Source organism: Oncorhynchus gorbuscha, linkage group LG12, assembly GCF_021184085.1.
Source record: "Oncorhynchus gorbuscha isolate QuinsamMale2020 ecotype Even-year linkage group LG12, OgorEven_v1.0, whole genome shotgun sequence".
Lineage (NCBI taxonomy): Eukaryota > Metazoa > Chordata > Actinopteri > Salmoniformes > Salmonidae > Oncorhynchus > Oncorhynchus gorbuscha.
In genome coordinates this window covers 35,586,131-35,609,986 of record NC_060184.1, presented here as the reverse complement: position 1 = coordinate 35,609,986, position 23,856 = coordinate 35,586,131, and the positions used below count along the sequence as shown (strand labels likewise).

The 23,856-nt window shown below is 42.9% G+C and overlaps 2 protein-coding genes across 2 annotated transcripts in view; both read right to left on the bottom strand.

Annotated features, from left to right (window-relative positions):
* Window positions 1-3,850: 3,850 nt before the first annotated feature.
* On the bottom strand, window positions 3,851-17,262 carry LOC123990369 (disks large-associated protein 2). Its single transcript, XM_046290936.1, has 6 exons — window positions 17,158-17,262; window positions 12,766-12,851; window positions 10,587-11,005; window positions 9,246-9,337; window positions 7,350-7,514; window positions 3,851-7,151 (listed from the first exon to the last, which is right to left on the bottom strand). The coding sequence occupies exons 1-6, from the start codon at window positions 17,260-17,262 to the stop codon at window positions 6,936-6,938; spliced, it is 1,083 nt and encodes a 360-aa protein (XP_046146892.1). The 3' UTR covers window positions 3,851-6,935.
* A 35-nt stretch (window positions 17,263-17,297) lies between these two features.
* LOC123990368 (disks large-associated protein 2-like) overlaps window positions 17,298-23,856 on the bottom strand; it is a 46,799-nt gene continuing 40,240 nt past the window's right edge. The window contains exons 5-7 of the mRNA XM_046290935.1: window positions 21,650-21,706; window positions 18,556-18,929; window positions 17,298-17,330 (exon numbers count right to left, since the gene is read on the bottom strand). Coding sequence (XP_046146891.1) covers window positions 17,298-17,330; window positions 18,556-18,929; window positions 21,650-21,706 — 464 coding nt within the window. The remainder of the gene's footprint in view (window positions 17,331-18,555; window positions 18,930-21,649; window positions 21,707-23,856) is intronic.

Sequence of the window (23,856 nt, the reverse complement as noted above, 5' to 3'; positions counted from 1 at the left end):
GGCGAAGGTTCACCTTCCAACAGGACAAAGACCCTAAGCACACAGCCAAGACAAAGCAGGAGTGGCTTCTGGACAAGTCAAAAAAAATGTGGAAAACCTGTTTTTCCTTTGTCATTATGGGGTATTGTGTGTAGATTGATGAGTGGAAAAAACAATTTAATACATTTTAGAATAAGGCTGTAATGTAACAAAATGTGGAAAAAGTCAAGGGGTCTGACTACTTTCAAAAGGCACTGTACATGTAGGCCTAGGTAATAGCAGGGGAATGGGAGACCTTGTAGGCAGAACCCTCCATTGGCATTGACTAAGGAATAAAGTGTTTGGGTGGCAGGTCAAATTAGAAGGCCATACTGTAGATGTTGTGATGTAAAGGCTACAATGCATTGAATGAAGCTTATTGCTAAACGGGCAGTGGGCACATTCAGTCCATGTGGTTTTCAATGTAAAGCAGCTCTGATTCGCTCAAACCTTTTAAAATTAAAATAAAATAACATTGCCTCAAGGAAATTAAGAAAGAACCCATGGTATTTTGTGGAAGGTCAGTGGCCAAAATCAGTGATAATGATAAAGAACAACACTGTGCTCCTTATTGAATCAAATATTTTATGAGGAGAGAGAGACATTCTTAGAGTGCAACTGCACTGGAAAAAAGGAAAACATTGAAAGAAAAACTCAAGCAAAGTTTACAGGGCCATAGAAAATCGTGTTGGTGTCAAAATACCTCAAGACGAATTGTTCAAAATAAAGAATTTAGGGTGCCATCTTGAGGACATTTTGTCTTACTGCTGTGTAGTGTGTGTGTGCGCGTACCTGTGTTTGTGCGCTGATTGTCAGAATAAACCAATCTCTGTAATTCTTGAGAAAGAAAACAAGAAAAAACAAGTTCAATTAACTTCAGCACCTTTACTGACTTCTTTGAGGTTTATAGCACAACAGCCCACCAAACACATTTGCCCAAGACGATGTAGCAAAAATGTCACTCATGAAACATTGTACGTTTTAGCCCCTAAGAGTTCCACACGTAAAAGGGCTGCAGAACAAAATATCACACCAAAGAACTTGAATATGATGCAATTTGTTATTCTAAATGTCTGTTTATATGTGTGTGTGTGATCAGCGTTTAAGTCTTGAAGAGCATTAAAAGGAGGATATTTCCAATCGTTAAAATGCAATCAGGAAAGAAATCCATCATAGACATACTGCATATTAGATGAGGGTGATGTACCGTGTGTTTAATAGAATATCAAGCTGCTTTCAGAATGACCCATCAAGATGGCCAGTAAGTGTGCAAACACCAACGTTTCTGAAGATAGATCAAGATGACTGAAAACGTACTGAGATTTGAACTGTGCACAACAATTAAATTCTTCAACCTCCTGAAGACGATGTCCACTTCCATAAAGATCAGCAAACAAAGATTCATTTCCACTGGGGACCATCATGCGTTAGAGGGAATGTCTGTAGAAATGGGGACCGTGGTGCAGGCTGGCAGGACTACTGCATAGGACACAGGCGTGTGGTGGCCGTGTGTTGTCCCTGTAACTGACTCTCAAACCGCGAGGTAAATAGCTGTATGTGTGCCTGCCTGTTGTATGAAACACTATTGCACTTTTTAGCAGGTCAAGTTTAGTCAGTCTCTAGTTTGTGGTAACGATAATAAGCCATAAAGCATTGAGAACTGGGACGAGGTTACGATATCATAGCAAGGAAAAATACTCCCTGGGATGTTGTTTTTCTCTGCCATCCCCCTCCGAGCCACACACACACAAATGCAAACACACGTACACACATAACCTATGTTCGCTCCTGTTACATTAATTCCGTTTAGATTCTGATAAAAAATGTCTACGCTGCACTTTCTGTGTGTCAAAATAAATCAAAGACCATCAACATACAAGATTTTCACGATGATAAATGATATACAGTGTGTACCAATCACAAAGACACTTGCATACCGGTGGCATAACGTAAACTTGGGGCATGTACCAATAAATATGAATCACCAAACCTGCGGATTACACCAAAGGTAACATGTCCCCCCCCCCCCTGATTAATGGGAACAATATCGACCTGTGAGAATGAATGGATGCCAACAATGACAGATCTTACCAAAAGCATAGTTTAAACAAATCACACAAAATGTATCAATTCAATTTTCACATCATCTCATCCTCTTCAACTTGTGCTGCAGTCATACAACAGTATAACAATTCAAAATGATCCAATGCTAATCCAAACTACTAATATCAAGGCATTTGGATGAAAAAAACAAACAAGCTAGCTTTCCTCCCAAACAGCCCTTTGAGGTGACATTGCAACTCAATCAACACAACCAGAGATGGCCAAGCACTCTGCATGGCATCGTATTCCAACCAAAGACCTCAAACTAAGACATTCATTCATAGATTCTTGTAAGTCTGATTTTAAGGCACCTAAGGATTTTTTCCCCCATCGTACGTAGTTGCCAAACTTGCAAACCCTCCTTAGATCATGGGAAAGTATATGGTATGGGACAAACATGATAATAGAGTATGTTTGAGATTGGAGAAAGGGCAATTCCCTTTCTACGAAGACAAAACAATTGCTGTCTCAATGTATGCACCTAATGTAGAGGGCTATACATTATAATATCACACAATATGAATAACTAAAGACTAGGAAACGATAAAGGGGAAAGAAGAACTATTTGCCTTGGCCAATCTATCATGTTTAATATAATCTTGGATTTGGTGTTATGTATCAGTGTGCAAATTGGTAACTGTGGTGAATAGTTACGAGTACGTCACTATAGCAGCAGTTGTTGACTCTGTGGTTATGAATCTTTCAGATGAGACCACCATGGGTGTGAAAGTGACATCATTTCTAATCTAATGGGAACCTGACTGTTTCATTTTTAAATATTTTTTAAAAATCTCTTCATTAAGCTATCAATGTCTTTCACTTTCTGCTGTTACCTCACTTAGACCAGACATGGACTTTGTGTCCACATAGAATCACAATACTGTACTGTTTGCTTTTACACAGCACCTACACATCTCCTATGACCTTTTTGTTGTTGTTGCATTGTTAGTGACTCTACATTCGTATATGATTTTGCTTTCGATGTGTTTAAGGCCGTCTGGTACGTAACGGTTTCATTGTGGTTCACAGCAGAGAGAGGCCGATGTCAGGAAATGAAATTGGAGACGTTGAGTGGTTTACCAGAAGCTATAGAGGAATGAGGAAAGTCCCAGTTTATTCAACTACTTTCCACCCTATTTTAGCAAAATATCTGGCAACGTATCTGACCAACTGAACGGTTGCTTACTGTGTGTTGCCCTTCCAAAAGGTCGTAATTAAAATGGTCTTCATCTAGGCTATGTGGATATATAACAGCTCACCCTGTTTTTGCATCACATTCTATAGAAAATTTCTAGTCGACCACTGGTGCTAGAAGCTTACAACCCTATAACATAACAAGTATATGGGAATAAATGAATTATACTAAGAACATCCAATCTACTGTTCATATGGGTAAATGGAAATACTATATCAATGACACGCAGTACAACGCAAATGCCAGTATATCATGTCATCTAGTATAAGTACAGTTTCATTTTTTGAAGGAAATATACAGTTCATTGAAACAACAGGCTCCCAAGTGTGGTGTTGTCGAGCACCGCCAAAGCAGCGGAGTAACGTCATAGAAATGTAAATGCCTTGCTCTCTCTCTCACTAGAATTCCCTAGACCTTTGCCTATGGCTACTATTACAGCAACCCTCTTAGCTCATGGCAAGATAGGGAGTAGAAATACCTCATCGTACACATTGTCAATAAACAACTTTTAAGCAAAAATGAACAATGCAAATAGACATTTTGCAAATACGTTTTTATCTTTCTTCCCGCAAGTCAATAGCCACTATCTTTAATTGCAGATGCTATGGGCACCATTTTAGTAAATCTCTGTTATTAAAAAGTCCTTGAGTATGTGTGTGTGTGTGTGTGTGTGTGTGTGTGTGTGTGTGTGTGTGTGTGTGTGTGTGTGTGTGTGTGTGTGTGTGTGTGTGTGTGTGTGTGTGTGTGTGCGTGCACATAGGACTGGGTAAAGGACAACCGTTTCAGGTAAAAAGCAGCACCATTTACTAGTAACTGGATAGTGTTAAAGTGACATTTGCACCTGTCTGTCCCACACTACTTCTGTAAAAAATACTTGATTGCTGTGTGCCGGATGGGATAGAATGTGTGTGATGTGGTCTCTAATAGGTATAAGTCATCTGTCTGTTGGGGCACTGCTCTCTCCGCCCCATCAACAGTCATTCTTTCACAGCGTCCACTATGATACAATTCAAGTTCAATGTAGTTTGTGATGTTGGTCATTGGGTATATATGTGATAGATTACATTATTTATCACCATTATTATCATTACAATAGTACTGGACATCAGGGGATGGACACAAAACTCAAGGTGCAGATTGATGCTGTGTATAGAACAGCATCAGACATATTCAATAGCAAATGTTCCATTTTTTTGTCCTTGCAATTCAACTGCAACAATATCATGTGAGTGTCATTTACTACATTTCCCTTGGAAATACAAACATGAATAGTATATATAAGGTGCAAAAATGCATTATATCATAGTCAACTTTTTTTTTCATGAAATTTGAAACATTTTTTCCCTTTATGTGTTTTACAATAGTGTTGCAATGGAAACATGGATCAGACGAATAAATGCACTGTACAACCCATATCATAACCATGTTTCAACCTTACGACAAAGCCGTTATCGTAACTGAAAATGCATAAATGCAGCCCTAAGGTACTGTCCCAGCTAGCACATTACGTTCTGAGAACCATAAGTTTGGTGACCGGGTGGTTGTCCCATGGTTATTTTTTCAACCTTCCCACAACTTTCTGGGAATGGTACAGTATAGTTGCTTGGCTTTGGAACTTTATCAACACATTTAAGGAACTTGACAAAAACACCGTATTTTCTTGTTATTTCATTACTTTAACAGAATGTTTCCTAAAAGTTCAAACATGGTTACATTTAACCAAAAAATGTGTAATGTTAAAGGAATGTTCGTCAACTGGTTTGACATTGGGAATATTCTGAAATAGTTCTGAGAACGTTAAGAAACAACGTTATTCTGTGGGAATTTCAGTACTTTAGTGTAAAGTTTTCTGCAGGTTTCCTCACGGTTCTGTTTAAAGCCATTGTTTTAAGAACATTAAGAAAGTGTTACAGAAGAACCACAAGAAAAAACATTGTAGCGTTCAAAGAACATTATAATAATGTTATTTAAAATCTTATACATCTATTCCCAGTGTCAACAAAACTCTCTCTATCCTCTTTCTTCGTAAGTGTGTTCAGGTGTGTTGGCTGGGCCCAATAATTGGGCGCCCTGGTCTTAATGAGTTTCCTTTGGAATGTATTTCCTTTGGAATAAACTAAAATTAACATCTTTGTATGAGTTTAAAAAACATGGCATGCTACTGTAGCTCCATCCTGCTGTCGCAGTGAACTAATTCCATGGACAGAGAACAGAAGATCGTAGGTTTGAATCTCACTGACGCTGTGCCAAAATAAAAAAATACATGTGTTTGCATGATTAATTTCCGTGTGTCCTATCTCTGCTTGGAGTTCAAAACAGTCAACCTAAGCTAGCAGTCTTATTGAAACGTTCAGTGAACGTTTTAAGTGATTCAAAAACCTCAAAATAACCTTAATATTTAGTTCCAAACATTCACAACATTTAGAGAATGTTCTCAGAACGTTATTTGATCACCTTCAAATAACCTATAATTTCCGTTCTCAGAACATTAATAAAACCTCCCAGGAAAACTTTCAGGGAACCGTAGTAAAAGGTTCTCAGAACCTCCGTGCAACCTAAAAATGTACATTCCCAGAACGTTTTAAAAATGTTCAGTTTTACCGATCAGGAAACTTATGGCTTTGTTCCCAGAATCAATTGGAAACCAAAAACTTCTGTCCCACAACTTCCAAGGAACTAAATGTGCTAGCTGGGTTACTGCTGCATGTCTTTTTCACATCCCATGTCTCAGCAATGTTAGGCAGTGGCTGCAGCAGCAAGCTTGGTAAAAAGTGGTGTGAGTACGTCCCAAGAATAACAACGGAACTACTATACCCAGGATGCTGTGCGACCATATCAGATGTGATGACTACTCCTTGGTCTCTACCATAGAAATAGAATAGACCCCATAGAAATAGATTTGAATTCTATGTCTATGGTTTTTACCCTAGAGTGCCCACTGCAAGACTGAGGTATTTCAATTGCAGGTGTTGATCAATCGCACTACATATTCCCCCCACTTTGACTGACAACCCACAAACAGGGGGGAGACATTTCCAGACTTCTATCTTGACAGTGAGTCATCACCACCTCTGTGCTACCACTGGGGAGTAGTAGTCTCCGCACAGGGTGATTTAGCCCAAGACCACTGATGCTGGTGAGATTCTCCATAGAAAAGTTGCACTTTGTGATTCCTTTTGAACACGGTGGGAAAATACTGATATTACCCTTACTTTACCCAGAGGCTCATAATACATGATGGCAATGCGAAAGCTCTTGGGGGGATGAATACATTTCCAACAAGAGAATTTGTTACAGTATAGAAAATAATCATTTTGCTTGTAATTAGCCAAATATAATTGTGATGGTGGATCAGTTCGGTTAAAGGGGAGGTTGTAGTAGCAGCTCATTATAATGGGGTGGAGGGGTGGTGAATATTACCTCCGTCTTAAAGCGGAGAGGACATCAGAAGAAGGGCAATAGATGGAGAGAAACAGTAAGAAGTGAAAGTGAGACACAGACGACAAGAAAGAGGGAGGAAGGAGTCTGGGTGACACCCACTGGCTGGGTCTGGGATATGGGGGCCGGAAGGGGGCAGAGCTGGGGTCGGGGTCAGGCTAGAGGGGTAAATGCTTAGACCTCAAAGGCGGGTCTGGGCCTCGGGGATGTAGATCTCGATGCTGTCCGCCCGCTCTGTGGCTGAGTTCTGTCTGAAGGAAGCCGCCCGCTTAGCTGCCATGAGGCGGCGCCGTGCCTCCTGACGCTGGCGGTCCTGCAGGTCCAGAGAGCGCTCCCGCATCACGCCGCCACGCCCCTTCGGAGGCCTCTTTGGCAGCGGAGGAGGCCACTTTCTCTCCTTTATTGAGAGTGAATGAGAGATAAAGAGAATGCGAGCGAGAGGATGAGAGAGAGAAGAGATTTGAGCCATGTAATTTTCTGAACAAGGGCAGGATAAAACACTACAAATAAGTAAGAATTGGCCAATACCATTCGACAATACACCTCCGCAGTCCAGTTTGCTAGCTGTGAAAGGGTAACAACTCCATTAACATACCTGTAATGGTGTCTTCTTCTCGGGGCTCTCCACGGGCCTCCACTCATTGCTCTTGATTTCCTGCAGCTCGTCAAACTTGGCAGTGACGTCGTCGATGGAGAGCTGCAGCAGGTCCCAGAATCCGGCCAGGTCCTGAGAGGTGGGGCGGGGCATGGCGCTGGGGTCCTGAGGGGTGAAGGGTGGCAGGGAAGGGGGGTGACCGGAAAAGTGAAAGGTGGGGGAGGGAGAACATTTTATATAGTTATCAACACCTCAGTGACCATGAGAACGTATAGTCATAACTGTTATAGACTATAATTGGGATTTTTTAAGTGCTTGTGTTACATCACCAGCTATTGCATCTTCCAACACCTGCTTCCAAACCCCCCCCTGTAAAACTGTCCAACCACTAGATGTCCTCCTTAACTCTTTAAAATAACAGATGCATTTCATGTCCTTTTGCCAGCCATGAGCTCCATTTCATGGAGAAAATCAAGGCTACATCCATGTGGCGTTCTACACTGTAAAAGAGCATTCATCACGCCCACGTATCTGTTTGTGTGAACATTCAACGCATAATTACACATAAAGGTCGGCAATGACTCAGCACACAAACGCAACACGGTGTGCTGTATACCTGAACAGGTTCGACATTGACATTTGTATTACTGACCACTTGCGCTGTCCAGATGACACAAACACGTGCACTTGCACGCACGCACGCACGCGCGCACACACACACACACGACTCCACCTCCTCCACCCCCCCCCCCCCCCCCCCCCCCCCACAGTCATTACAGTTGTGATATGGGGTTATGCCAGGGGTAGTGCTCTCTCTCTGGCAGGGGTACTAGTCAGTGGGACACGTTTGAGAGGCACAGGGCAATCTAAGCCCTGTCACAGTAAATGTGGGACTTCATCCATCATCCCATTATCTCTGGGGGAACGCAGATAGAGAGCCCACGGCCCCTCAGAAAGAGAGCAAAACACCGGCTTTAAGGTATCATAGGCATCAGACACAAAAAAGAATCACGCTACAGCAAAGGAGAAGGGTCATTAAAGCCCCTCCTCTCACAAACTCTTTGTTTTTTTTCATTTAAGAAATGTCTGCATTGTGTGAAGAAATGGCAAGTGAAGCATCATAATAATAATAATAATATATGCCATTTAGCAGACGCTTTTATCCAAAGCGACTTACAGTCATTTGAGCAGTCTCTCTCAAAAAGTAACTTAACAAAGAGGATAGCTCTGGAAACTGTATTTGTGTGTCTTCTGAGACTAGCCCTACAGTAACTAATGCAGGTTGACATTAGGCGGGTAATTAAAATGAGGTCTTACGAAAATGTGAAAACTTCCGACTACGTTTGGGGTGAGTAACGAGAGAGGGTGGAAGGTTCGTTATTCAAAACACATTGAAAGTCTGTCTCTCCGTATTAATGAACGGTGTGAACGTAGGCACCTCAGTTTCCTATTTGTATCCTTCTTCCGCTTACTGTGTGTGTGTGGGGGGGGGGGGGGGGTCAGTACAAGCAGAAGGCCTGTTTCGATGTCAATTGGGACAGCTATTTCTGGAAGCAGCCAGTCAGTGCAGCTTCCGGCACAGCACTTATCAAGCCCTGTGTGCTGTCAGTGAGAATGTGAGATATAAGGTGTAATTTCAATACACAACACTGACGTATGCATGCATATGTTCTCACACACACACACACACACACACACACACACACACACACACACACACACACACACACACACACACACACACACACACACACACACACACACACACACACACACACACACACACACACACACACACACACACACACACACACACACACACACACACACACACACCATAGTGCACCCATCATGGTACACCCGCCATGGTCTATTATAGTATTATTGGGCACTTACCAGGTTCTGCTGACACAGCCAGTAGAACTGCTGGAATTTTTGAGACATGAGGAGTTGTGCGCTGCCCACGGCACTTCGGATTTTCCCTAGGACTGGAGGACACACACACACAGAGAGAGAGAGACAGAGAGAGAGAAAGAGAGAGACAGAGAGAGAGACCGAGAGAGAGAAAGAGAGAGACAGAGAGAGAGACAGAGAGAAAGAGAGAAACAGAGAGAGACAGAGAGAGAGACAGAGAGAGACAGAGAGAGAGAAAGAGAGAGACAGAGAGAGAGAGACAGTGAGATGCGCATATGGAGTGAGATTAGACTCTTAATTCTGTAAATATAGTCAGGCAAAAAAATACTATAAAATAAATAATACAAATACTGAGCTAATTGGTATGCTTCAAAACATTTGAAAATTATATATATTTTTTCTCTACCATTTCTCAGGGAAATAGATTTAGTTTAATAAGTAATCTTTGTTTCTCTCAAAACGATAGTGGTGAAATAATTGGCACCCCTGTTTTCAATACCTCGCCTTGCAAGGAAAACAGCACTGGGGCCATTTCTAAAATGTTTTATGAGATTGGAGAACACATTGGGAGGGATCTTGGACCCTTCCTCCATAAAGAATCCTTCCAGATCCTTGATATATTTTTATCTGCGCGTATGGCCTTCCATCTTCAATTAAAACCACAGGTTTTAATAAATGGGGTCAGGAGACCATTTAATGGCCATTTTGATGTGTGCTTGGGGTTATTGCTGGTAGATTCACGCACGACCAAGCTTCAGCCTCCTGGCAGAGGCAACCAGGTTTTTGGCTAAAATGTCTTGGTACTGGGTAAAGTTCATGATGCAAAGTAGCTCCAAAACATCAAAAATCCACCACCATATTATACAGTATGTATGGGGTTCTCTCCTGCTTATGCATCCTTATTTCGATGCAAAACCCCTCACTAGTGTGCGTGGCCAAAGAGCTCTATTCTCAAGTCATCTGACCACAGCACCGGTTACAATTAAATGCCAATGGCGTTTATTCAAACTCCAGGCGTTTACATTTGTTGGATGACATGAAAATAGAGCTCTTTGGCTACGCACCAGTGTTATCTCACTCAAATCTGTCCACTGCACCAAGGTTCAAAACGCTGGACAGGTATTCATTAGCAAATCAAATGTGTTAATAACAACACTTGTAGGTTGTAATACATTTCCATCCACAAACATGACTTTGCCCATTCAATTCTAAAGGGTTATCAGTGAATGCATTGAGAAACGAATGCATTAGAATATGAACAGCCCCTGCCTTAGGGACTATAGAGCCAGTACATGCCTCTATGCTGCAGCGTCAGAAACTCACTCTCCTCCGACAGGTCATGCTCTTCAGCCTCCCTCTCCATGTCTTTACACCATCCCTCCATCCTCTTAGTTTCATTATGGAGGAGCTGCATGAACCAGCCGCCGTCCCTGCGGAGGGGGGACACTCGGCCCGTCTCAGCCCCCTCCAGAGAGGGCTCTGTCAGCCACGACTCGGGCTGCGGGCTGGGCGGTCCGCTGGAGGAGCGCTGGTAGTCCTCCCGGTAGCTGAAGAGGCCCTGGGTGCGGACGGTGCGGACAGCCCCGTACTGGGTGGGCGTGCTAGGCTCCGAGTGGCCCCCGCGGAAGCCCAAGCCCCCTCCGAACTGCAGGCCCTTGTCCTCCATGGTGGGGAAGCCCTCTAGTTCCATGTCAGCTTGTACGGCCGTCGTCACGCTGTTGGAGCGCTTGAACCTGCCATGCCTGAGGGAGAATACACACATGCAGACACACACATACAAATATATGTATACAGAGAATAATAAATCGTTTAGAAGAATAATATATGGGTCCAAATATATTGATGATATTGATATTGATTCAGAGAATCAATGACTTTTTCCAAATTGTGTTACGTTACAGCCTCTTTCTAAAATTGATTAAATGAAAAAACATCCTCAGAAATCTACACACAATCTACACACAATACCACATAATGACAAAGCGAAAACAGTTAAAAAAAAAAGATTTTTTTGCAAATCTATCAAAAATAAAAACAGAAATACCTTATTTACATAAGAATTCAGACACTTTGCTATGAGACTCAAAATCGAGCTGAGGTGCATCCCTGTTTCCATTGATCATCCTTGAGATGTCTGTACAACTTGATTGGAAGCCACCTGTGGTAATTTCAATTGATTGGACATGACTTGGAAAGGCTGTCTATAAAGGGTCCCACAGTTGACAGTGCATGTCAGAGCAAAAACCAAGCCATGAGGTCGAAGGAATTCTCGGTAGAGCTCCGAGAAAGAGGCACAGATCTGGGAAAGGGTATCAAAACATTTCTGCAGCATTTGAAGTCCCCAATAACACAGTGCCATCCATCATTCTTAAATGGAATTTGGAGCCAACAACACTTCCTAGAGCTGGCCGCTCGGCCCAAATGAGCAAATGGGGGGAGACAGGCCTTGGTCAGGGAGGTGACCAAGAACCCGATGGTCACACTGACAGAGCTCCAGAGTTCCTCTGTGGAGATGGGAGAACCTTCCAGAAGGACAACTATCTGTGCAGCACTATACCAGTCAGGCCTTTATGGTAGAGTGGAAGCCACTCCTCAGTAAAAGGCACATGACAGCCCGCTTGGAGTTTGCCAAAAGATTCTCTGGTCTGATGAAACTAAAGACTCTTAGGCCTGAATGCCAAGGGTCACGTCTGGAAGAAACCTGGCACCATCATGCTGTGGGGATGGGGATGTGGGGATGTTTTTCAGCAGTAGAGACTGGGAGACTAGTCAGTATCGAGGCAAAGATGAACGGTGCAAAGTACAGGGAGATCCTCGATGAAAACCTGCTCCAGAGAGCTCAGGACCTCAGACTGGGGTGATGGTTCACCTTCCAACAGTACAATGACCTGAAGCACACAGCCAAGACAAGTCTCTGAATGTCCTTGAGTGGCCCAGTCAGAACCTGAACTTGAACCCGGTCAAATATCTCTGGAGATACTTGAAAATAGCTGTGCCGCGACGCTCCCCATCCAACCTGACAGAGCTTGAGAGGATCTGCAGATAAAAATGGGAGAAACTCCCCAAATACAGGTGTCCAAGCTCGTAGCGTGCTTCAACAAAGTACTGAGTAAAGGGTCTGAATACTTAAGTAAATATAATATTTCAATTTTTATTTATTTATTATAAATTAGCAAAAATGTCTAAAAACTTGTTTTTGCTTTGTCATTATGGGATATTGTGTGTAGATTGATGAGGGGAAAAACAATTTAATCAATTTTAGAATAAGGCTGTAATGTAACAACATTTGGAAAAAGTCAAGGGGTCTGAATACTTTCCAAAGGCGCTGTATACAAAAAAACAATTCATTCAACAGAACATGTGCAATATAAGTTTCACAATATCGCTAAATATTGATTTAGTGCAATCAGGACCCAGAGGGAGATTATCAACTGCTGCTGTAAAAGGTCAGAGGGCAAACTGCAACGGTTGTATTTTCTGTTTCCATTTCCTGCATGCGTACCCTTTGTCATCCTCCACCTGGGTGCCCACAGAATGGTATTGAGGAAGCCCTTTGCTCTCCGACTCGGAGTCTGTCGCCGTCTCCACCTGGTAAATACCAATTTGATCATAAACAATAACACACGTCAATGTCAGTAACATCTTTATTACAGTATCATGGGTGAACTAATTTACTACTACACTAACTGAACATCAATGAGGGTGCTTGGTAAACTATAGTGATCTATACTATACAGTGGGGCAAAAAAGTATTTAGTCAGCCACCAATTGTGCAAGTTCTCCCACTTAAAAATATGAGAGGCCTGTCATTTTCATCATAGGTACACTTCAACTATGACAGACAACATGAGAAAAAAAATCCAGAAAATCACATTGTAGGACTTTTAATGAATTTATTTGCAAATTATGGTGGAAAATAAGTATTTGGTCACCTACAAACAGGCAAGATTTCTGGCTCTCACAGACCTGTAACTTCTTCTTTAAGAGGCTCCTCTGTCCTCCACTCGTTACCTGTATTAATGGTACCCGTTTGAACTTGTTATCAGTTTAAAAGACACCTGTCCACAACCTCAAACAGTCACACTCCAAACTCCACTATGGCCAAGACCAAAGTGATGTCAAAGGACACCAGAAACAAAATTGTAGACCTGCACCAGGCTGGGAAGACTGAATCTGCAATAGGTAAGCAGCTTGGTTTGAAGAAATCAACTGTGGGAGCAATTATTAGGAAATGGAAGACATACAAGACCACTGATAATCTCCCTCGATCTGGGGCTCCACGCAAGAACTCACCCCGTGGGGTCAAAATGTTCACGAGAAAGGTGAGCAAAAATCCAAGAACCACACGGGGGACCTAGTGAATGACCTGCAGAGAGCTGGGACCAAAGTTACAAAGCCTACCATCAGTAACACACTACGCCGCCAGGGACTCAAATCCTGCAGTGCCAGACGTGTCCGCCTGCTTAAGCCAGTACATGTCCAGGCCCATCTGAAGTTTGCTAGAGAGCATTTGGATGATTCAGAAGAAGATTGGGAGAATGTCATATGGTCAGATGAAACCAAAATATAACTTTTTAGTAAAAACTCCAACTTGTCGTGTTTGGAGGACAAAGAATGCTGAGTTGCATCCAAAGAACACCATATCTACTGTGAAGCATGGGGGTGGGGGCATCATGCTTTGGGGCTGTTTTTCTGCAAAGGGACCAGGACGACTGATCCGTGTAAAGGAAAGAATGAATGGGGCCATGTATCGTGAGATTTTGAGTGAAAACCTCCTTCCATCAACAAGGGTATTGAAGATGAAATGTGGCTGGGTCTTTCAGCATGACAATGAAAAAAAAGCATTTCAAGGTCCTGGAGTGGCCTAGCCAGTCTCCAGATCTCAACCCCATAGAACATCTTTGGAGGGAGTTGAAAGGCTGTGTTGCCCAGCAACAGCCCCAAAACATCACTGCTCTAGAGGAGATCTGCATGGAGGAATGGGCCAAAATACCAGCAACGGTGTGTGAAAACCTTGTGAAGACTTACAGAAAACGTTTGACCTCTGTCATTGCCAACAAAGGGTATATAACAAAGAATTGAGGTAAACTTTTGTTATTGACAAAATACTTATTTTCCACCATAATTTGCGAATAAATTCATTAAAAATCCTACAATGTGATTTTCTGTTTTAAAAAAAACTAATTTTGTCTGTCATAGTTGAAGTGTACCTATGATGAAAATTACAGGCCTCTCTCATTTTTTTAAGTGGGAGAACTTGCACAATTGGTGGCTGACTAAATACTTTTTTGCCCCACTGTATATACAGAGAGACGAGAGACTGAGAGAGGCCGGTGTTTGTCCCGAGACCCCTATAACCTGAGCAAAGGATTGTCTCCCTGAGAGTGAAGGCGTTTATGGGCCGGTCCCTCTCTATATCCCCAACGCATGGCTCATCTCACACACACACACACACACACACACACACACACACACACACACACACACACACACACACACACACACACACACACACACACACACACACACACACACACACACACACACACACACACACACACACACACACACACACACACACACACAACTAATGACGTAGAAAAATTTGAGTATGGAATATAATGTCAATGAGTACTTCATAGTACATAACTATTCACACCAGATGCGATGACCTGTATTAATATGGTGCTGAACTGCTTATTCTGCTGATAATGATGATGAGGTTGACGAAGACGATGGTGACGATACATCGGTTTCTATCAACCCCTTGAGAAACTGCATCGCAAAAGAGAGAATCTTGGCATGAAAGGGAAATGAGCGGTTTAAACGGTCACATTAATGCTATATAACGTGTTTCATATCAAGTCAGAGGTCATGAGAAGGTGTAAAACATGTTCACAAGCCACCGCGGCAGGCGTCCAGAAAATACTTTGAGTCATTAGTAAATGTAATTCCATTTCTTTCATTAGTTTGATTTGTTGCCAGTGTAAAATAGATAATGCGATCAAATTGAATTACACCGATAAACAATCATCATCAACATTTTCGTCTAATGTTATTCTACTCTATTAGTCATCATGAGGTGATATATGTGTGTGTGTGTTATATTGAGCTGAGTGCTGCCTGGGCTCTCTGGGCTGGCCAGTGGCTGTAGAGCTGTGTGGTCATTAATCCTTATTGGTCAGGGTCCCATTGGGTTAGTGTGAGATTGCTACTTTTCTTTTCAATTCATTTTTTATTTCACCTTTATTTAACCAGGTAAGCTAGTTGAGAACAAGTTCTCATTTACAACTGCGACCTGGCCAAGATAAAGCAAAGCAGTGCGACACAAACGACAACACACACATGGAATAAACAAGCGTACAGTCAATAACACAATAGAAAAAAAATAAAGTCTATATACGGTGTGTTCAAATGGCGTGAGGTGGTAAGGCAATAAATAGGCCATAGTAGCGAAGTAATTACAGTTTAGCAAATTAACACTGGAGTGATAGATGAGCAGATGATGATGTGCAAGTAGAAATACTGGTGTGCAAAAGAGCAGAAAAGTAAATAAAAACAATATGGGGATGAGGTAGGTAGATTGGGTGGGCTATTTACAGATGGTCTATGTACAGCTGCAGCGATCGGTAAGCTGCTCAGATAGCTGATGTTTAAAGTTAGTGAGGGAAATATAAGTCTCCAGCTTCAGCGATTTTTGCAATTAGTTCCAGTCATTGGCAGCAGAGAACTGGAAGGAAAGGCGGCCAAAGGAGGTGTTGGCTTTGGGAACGACCAGTGAGATATACAGTGAGGGAACAAAAGTATTTGATCCCCTGCTGATTTTGTACGTTTGCCCACTGACAAAGAAATGATCAGTCTATAATTTTAATGGTAGGTTATTTTCAACAGTGAGAGAAAGAATAACAACAAACAAATCCAGAAAAACACATGTCAAAAATGTTATAAATTGATTTGCATTTTAATGAGGGAAATAAGTATTTGACCCCTCTACAAAAAATGACTTAGTACTTGGTATCAAAACCCTTGTTGGCAATCACAGAGGTCAGACGTTTCTTGTAGTTGGCCACCAGGTTTGCACACATCTCAGATCTTCTCCAAGTAATTAAGGTTTCGAGGCTGACGTTTGGCAACTCGTACCTTCAGCTCCCTCCACAGATTTTCTATGGGTTTAAGGTCTGGAGACTGGCTAGGCCACTCCAGGACCTTAATGTGCTTCTTCCTGAGCCAGTCCTTTGTTGCGTTGGCCGTGTGTTTTGGGTCATTGTCATGCTGGAATACCTATCCACGACCCATTTTCAATGCCCTGGCTGAGGAAAGGAGGTCCTCACCCAAGATTTGACGGTACATGGCCCAGTCCATCGACCCTTTGATGCGGTGAAGTTGTCCTGTCCCCTTAGCAGAAAAACACCCCCAAAGCATAATGTTTCCACCTCCATGTTTGACAGTGGAGATGGTATTCTTGGGGTCATAGGCAGCATTCCTTCTCCTCCAAACACGGCGAGTTGAGTTGATGCCGAAGAGCTCCATTTTGGTCTCATCTGACCACAACACTTTCACCCAGTTGTCCTCTGAATCATTCAGATGTTCATTGGCAAACTTCAGACGGGCATGTATATGTGCTTTCTAGACAGGGGGACCTTGCCGACGCTGCAGGATTTCAGTCCTTCACGGCGTAGTGTGTTACCAATTGTTTTCTTGGTGACTATGGTCCCAGATGCCTTGAGATCATTGACAAGATCCTCCCGTGTAGTTATGGGCTGATTCCTCACCCTTCTCATGATCATTGCAACTCCACGAGGTGAGATCTTGCGTGGCGTGGAGCCCCAGGCCGAGGGAGATTGACAGTTCTTTTGTGCTTCTTCCATTTGCGAATAATCGCACCTGTTGTCACCTTCTCACCAAACTGCTTGGTGATAGTCTTGTAGCCCATTCCAGCCTTGTGTAGGGCTACAATCTTGTCGCTGACATCCTTGGAGAGCTCTTTGGTCTTGGCCATTGGCGGAGAGTTTGGAATCTCATTGATTGACTGCTTCAGTGGACAGGTGTCTTCATACAGGTAACAAACTAAGATTAGGAGCACTCCCTTTAAGAGTGTGCTCCTAATCTCAGCTCGTTACCTGTATAAAAGACACCTGCGAGCCAGAAATCTTTCTGATTGAGAGGGGGTCAAATAATTATTTCCCTCATTTTATAACATTTTTGACATGCGTTTCTCTGGATTCTTTTGTTGTTATTCTGTCTCTCACTGTTCAAATAAACCTACCATTAAAATTATAGACTGATCATTTCTTTGTCAGTGGGCAAACGTACAAAATCAGCAGGGGATTACATACTTTCCCCCCCTCACTGTACCTGCTGGAGCGCGTGCTACGGGTGGGTGTTGTTATCATGACCAGTGAGCTGAGATAAGGCAGAGCTTTACCTAGCATATACTTATAGATGACCTGGAGCCAGTGGGTCTGGCGACGAATATGTAGCGAGGGCCAGACGAGTAGAGCATACAGGTCGCAGTGGGGGGTGGTATAAGGGGCTTTGGTGACAAAACGGATGGCACTGTGATAGACTGCATCCAGTTTGCTGAGTAGAGTATTGGAAGCTATTTTGTAAATGACATCGCCGAAGTCGAGGATCGGTAGGATAGTCAGTTTTACGAGGGTATGTTTGTCTGCGTGAGTGAAGGAGGCTTTGTTGCAAAATAGGAAGCCGATTCTAGATTTACTTTTGGATTGGAGATGTTTATTATGAGTCTGGAAGGAGAATTTACAGTCTAGCCAGACACCTAGGTATTTGTAGTTGTCCACACATTCTAAGTCAGAGTAGTGATGCTAGTCGGGCGGGTGGGTGCGGGCAGCGAACGGTTGAAAAGCATGCATTTGGTTTTAATAGTATTTAAGAGCATTTGAAGGCCACGGAAGGAGTGTTGTATGGCATTGAAGCTCGTTTGGAAGTTAGTTAACACCAGATGTATACAGAATGGTGCCGTCTGCGTAGAGGTAGATCAGGGAATCACCCGCAGCAAGAGCGACATCGTTGTTATAATATATGATATACTTCTCGGTGTGAACGTTTTTGAATGATGTGCGCGTATGTTTGCGTGTTTCTTTGTCTAACATCAGCTGTCATGGGGAGTGGAGACAGTGACTAGCGGTGTGTTAGTGCGCATCACTGCAGGCACAATGTGTTGTTGTGAGAAAGGATTCACGTCCTGTGTGTGTGTGTGTGTGTGTGTATCTATGCATAATGTGTGTGTGTGTATGAGCATATGTGTGTATGAATGAACTTGTCTTGCCTGAATCCCTATGGAAGAGCGTGGTGTTTTGAGGTATTCCTCAGCCTTGGACACGAGCACCGCCTTGTCACACGTCTGCACGGAGCTGTGGCTGCCCATGGAGGCGTGCCGCTTGCCCGCCGCCGTCTCCATGGCCAACGTCACCGCCTTGGCACTATCCAGGCTGTCGGTGGAGTTGTAGAGGTTTCGACCCGAGCCGCCCAGACCGTCCGGCGCCCACAGGATACTCCCCCGCGGGTGCCTTCCCTCGTGGTAGGCATCCTGGGTGGAATCTGTGCTGCTCTGGGCCGTCACCGAGATGAGGGGCTTGGAGGTGGCGCGAGGTGGCACCGGAGGTGGCGTCTTTGCCTTATAGCTAGGCGTGTGCGTCACCGCTGGAGAGCAAGCAGGGAGAAGAGGGAGAGGAAGAGGAGTTATTGTAAAGCAGAGGTTCTGAAGGGGAGAGAATGGAGGACGATAATATAATAGTGAAAGATGGGGCGAGAGTTCTCACAGCAAGGCGGGCGGCCCAGTGCACCAGAGTACGTATGCTACTACAGTGAGTGATGAAAGCGAATGGCGGAGTGATGAGGGGATTATGTTAAATGCATCACAAGGACACTGGGGACACAGAACAGAAGAAAGGGGAAACTCAGAGGATTTAAAAAATATTTTTATTTTTTATTTTTACTGCCAGAGATGAACACTCGACACTGATGCTTCTTTCTGGTTAATAAGCCCAGTGTTTACAGGCTATAGCTCCTTCTGTGCAGTGGAGGATTATGGGTAGCAACCCTTCTTTCAAGTGCAAATGAGAATGTGATCTTAATCCAGATGGACCTCATAGCAGAAAAGGGCTAGCAGCAAGGAGCTACAGTATGCCTACTTCAGAGGCTGGGCTCAAACAGGTAGAGTACCATTGCTTCAATGATATTAAATGCAGTTGCTTGATATGAACTTCTAATTCTGATAGCCTCATATAATTGTTTAAAAAACATAGTTATATGTAACAAGCTATGTTAGACAAAAGGTGAGAAGGTGTTTCTACCAGATTCCTTATGAATTATAACCAAGCTAATTTAGTCTTGAAGAAATATATTAAAAGCCCAATAAAGTAAAACAAAACAAATTCCTGTGTTTTATATATATTTCCACAAGATGAGGTTGGAATAATACTATGAAGTTGTGAAAATGATGATAATACTCTTTTAGTGTAAGACCTGTTTGAACAGCCTGCCTGACATTTCTGCCTGTTTTGGTGGGAGGGAGTTTTGGCCTTCCATGGTGACACCACCATGCGTTAAATTAGTTAATAGACCAATAGGAAAGAGAGTTCCAAACCTCTATGTTAATAACAGCACATTTTTCAGCACATCCAGAATACTGTACTACAAATAATGACAGTTAACAGGATAAAAGGAACAGCTCATGGGAGTTCTTGTACTGGAGTCCCAGATACGGCATGCATCATTAAACACACCAGTTAGTTACAAAAAGACTGCAGCATGCTGATGGCCCTGTGGACTGTGACATTGACATGCAGAATTTGGAAACCACTATTTTATTAAACTGTTGGATGAGTCATTGAGGGAGAAAAAAAAAGGCTGTGATTCATTGCCGTGTCAAAAATAGACTTTATCACAAATAGGTTGTGTAACTGGGGAACTCAATAGTCCTCAGGTACACACACACACACACACACACACACACACACACACACACACACACACACACACACACACACACACACACACACACACACACACACACACACACACACACACACACACACACACACACACACACACACACACACACACACACACACACACACACACACACACACACATTGCCGGCAGCTGATTGACACATCTTTGACATAATTATACTACTCGTATAAAATCAAGGATAACTTGAACGTAATCCATTTACAATTTTAACAAGCACATCATTTGATGGATCTAATTAGTCATTAGATGTGGTACAACTCTGCATATACTCTCACTTTAGATGGATTTATTCCATCTTGAAAGGGTTGTATTTTTTGTTGTCGTCGGTGGATACCAAATTGAGTAGGATGGGTGACGCAGTCATAGACAGCGTTCAACTTTACATTTCTATCCCTGAGCTTTAATGGTGTGCAGCTTCAAAGCCACTCAAGAAGTGTGAAACTCAAGACTTTTTAATAAACAGCCTCCTATTCAAACTGAGTGGATTTGAATACTCTGTAGGCAACAGCCTCTTTTGAAAAAGCACAACAATTGTATCCAGCAAGAGACGCCATATTGCCTCCCTACAGGAAGCAGACAGACAAACCCTGTGTGCCTGGGGACCTTGCACTGCAGCTTGACAGGCAGGAGCTGTGCGAGTCTCTCTCTATATTCGGGTGGTGTGTTATAGCCAACAGCCGGTGGGAAAGGCTGTAGATGGAGTTGCTGGGGTCAGTCAAAGTGTCTGGGTTAGAGAGCTCCTTGAAAGGAGATGACATGTCTGTCATAGGCCTCTCCTTACACTGCACTCTAAGAAGGTAAGGAGCCTTGAAGAACCTTTTGGGGTTCAAAAGATTGCCATTGTTGGTTCAAAAAGGTTCCTTGAGGAACCCCTCTAAAAAGGTTAATCGAGGAACCCCTGGGTAAAGGTTCAAACTGGAACCTTTTTGGTGATGGGAAGGGCCTCTCAGAAGTTTGGAGGGGTTGCTTATTGGCGTGGCGTGAAGATTTATTTGGTCACCCGTGAGATGCTCTACAGATGGTCATACTATCAACAAACTATCTGTTGATAAACAGCTGATTACTAAGGGTACAGTTAGGGTTAGGTTTGGAATGAGGGTTAGGGTTAAGTTTTGTGCTAGGATAAGGTTTAAGGTTAGGGTTAGAGCTAGGGTTAGTAGATAGATAAATGTCACTGATGGTCTGTAGAGCAGACTATCTACAGATTTACCATAAATTCAAAGTGTTCCACACGCACCAGCAAAAAAGGTCCCTCCCGGAACTCTCAATTAACCAAAGGTGTCAATATGAACCTATTGACTCCAATGGTTCCTTGAGAAACTCCAGGGTTCCTCGGACTGACGGTTTCGCAATGTTGGTAAAGGTGATGAGGACTTCTTTTTTACCTGGAGGTGGATTGGCTCGGTCCACACTGCAGGAAGAAGGGAGGCGAAACTGGATACCTGAAAATGGTAGGCAACACAAGTTAGTAAGGGAAATGGAGGGACAGGAGAGACTCCTCCACATATAGTTCATCTGACTATAACAGTACCTACCATGCCTCAGGCCAACACTGGTATCACGATCACAGTCAAGTGAAAGTCGCAGACACATTTCACATGGTATACACATACATTTCTTCTAATTGATCGTGATATTTGGTCAATCAACGACGAACAAAGACGTGGACATTACAGTGCTGGGATGGTCCACCGTTTTCAACGTTTGCTGTGTTCCCATCCACAACAAGAACATTCACACAGCAGTGTCAGAGATGGTTTTCAGTTATGACTGGTGGAACCACAGGTATTAGACTGTGCTGAACAGTCATGATTACACAGCGGAGAGAGAACATGCGGTATCATCTAATAATCTTGTAGTACATAACACTATGCCCTGATGCGCACCACATAGACAAATAGGCAAACATGAGAAAGTAAACACAAGAGATGAGGCAGGCTAATTAACATAATCAGGGGCGGCAGGTGGCCAAGTGGTTTGAGCATTGGGCCAGTCGCCGAAAGGTTGCTGGATCGAATCCCTGAGCTGACAAGGTAAAAGATATGTCGTTCTGCCCCTGAACAAGGCAGCTAACCCACTGTTCCCTGGTAGGCTGTCATTGTAAATAAGAATTGGTTCTTAACTGACTTGCCTGGTTAAATAAAGGTTAAAAAAAAAAAAAAATGAAATAAATCAAATCAGATACAAATAAATACATGAGTAAATATACAAATAAACTCAGAGGTAGATTACAGGTAATGAGGCATCTACAAAAAGTTAAATGAGAATGAGCAAATAAAATATAAAAGAAGAAGAGAGGGCCTAAATAGATGTGTACAAAAACAACAACTTATAATGACGATTACAAATGGGGTGGACTAAACAACAGAAGAATATGTTAGAGGGGGGAAAAATAAAGAGAAAGAAGACAGACATATAAATCAAACATTCAATTAACTTGTCCACCAGGCAAACACCACATTAACATGAAATTGAATTGGAACGAGATCTGTCAAGAAGTTGCAGTTGTGTTTCGATCTAGAGGGGGCCATGAGGATCAGACAGCAAGGCGATAGAGCAAATTAGACAAAGCGGGCCTGCGAGGACAGAGACCGAGTAGCTCATTTACACCACAGACAGGTACCCTGGAAGTCGCAACAAAGGATCTCATTTCTCTATCTGTCTATTAAACTATCCGTCGGTCGGTCAGTCAGTCTCATACTCCCAGGGGCAGCTACCACAACATGGTCAACACATGCTGTGGTGCCTACTGAACAGTGCCTCATTAACTTAGCTGAAAGGTTTACATTTTGGGGGGAAAACGTCATGAAACATTTACAGTAAATCTACCATTTTCTTGTGGGGGAAATTGTGTTTTTCATTTCCCATGACCGTTGATTCCTTATTACATAACATCAAGTGGCAAGGATAAAATGTTGATCGATTTCAATTTCTATGTGTAATTACAGTAGCGAGTTTTAACTACACCGTTGCAATTAATTAGAGATTTAATTAAGTCATTGTCTACAGGCGTGTCTATAGTTAGTGTACCAGTGCAAAGTGAAATGACACTAGTAAATAGTTACAGATTAGCTACATGGTATAAAGGCAACTTAATGAAAAGTATACGAACAATATCTTGTATTTGTTCTGTCTAGCATGTTCTGATTGGTCAGTCTGCCTTTGACTCCTTTTCTCTGTCCAGAGGAACTCTCAGACCTTTTTGTTAGTTTCCTGGTGGTCCATTCACCTCCCTCCATTCGAGCCATTGGCAGTCCCCTGCCATAGCCGTGGAACTATGACTGGCGGTAAGGCTGGAGGGAAGGTTATCTTTCTACGGTCAGGATGGTTCTGGTGTAATGTTATGGGATGACTGACAAGCAACATGAGCATGGGGGGGCAGCAGCTCGAGCACGAGCAGTGGGCTATGGGTATTCGTCATGCTGAATGAATGGGACCAATTCAGATGAGAGAAATGGTGAATAATAAAACACTGCACAGACCTACATACACAATACAATGCATGTTATTTGTTCCTAACCTTCACAAAATAAAAAGGCCAAAAGAGCAGGAAAGTAATTGCTTTTCTTACAAAAAGTGTCAAATGAATACT

Bases quoted from the DNA above. Each gene is read 5' to 3' on its own strand.
- LOC123990369 (XM_046290936.1), bottom strand. From the start codon at position 17,262: ATGGCCAAGACCAAAGAGCTCTCCAAGGATGTCAGCGACAAGATTGTA. The intron at 11,006-12,765 runs GTACGCATGCAG...ATTCTCCCTCAG, and splicing joins CAGGTGGAGGATGACAAAGG to GCATGGCAGGTTCAAGCGCT. The intron at 7,152-7,349 runs GTATGTTAATGG...CTCTCAATAAAG, and splicing joins AGAAGAAGACACCATTACAG to GAGAGAAAGTGGCCTCCTCC.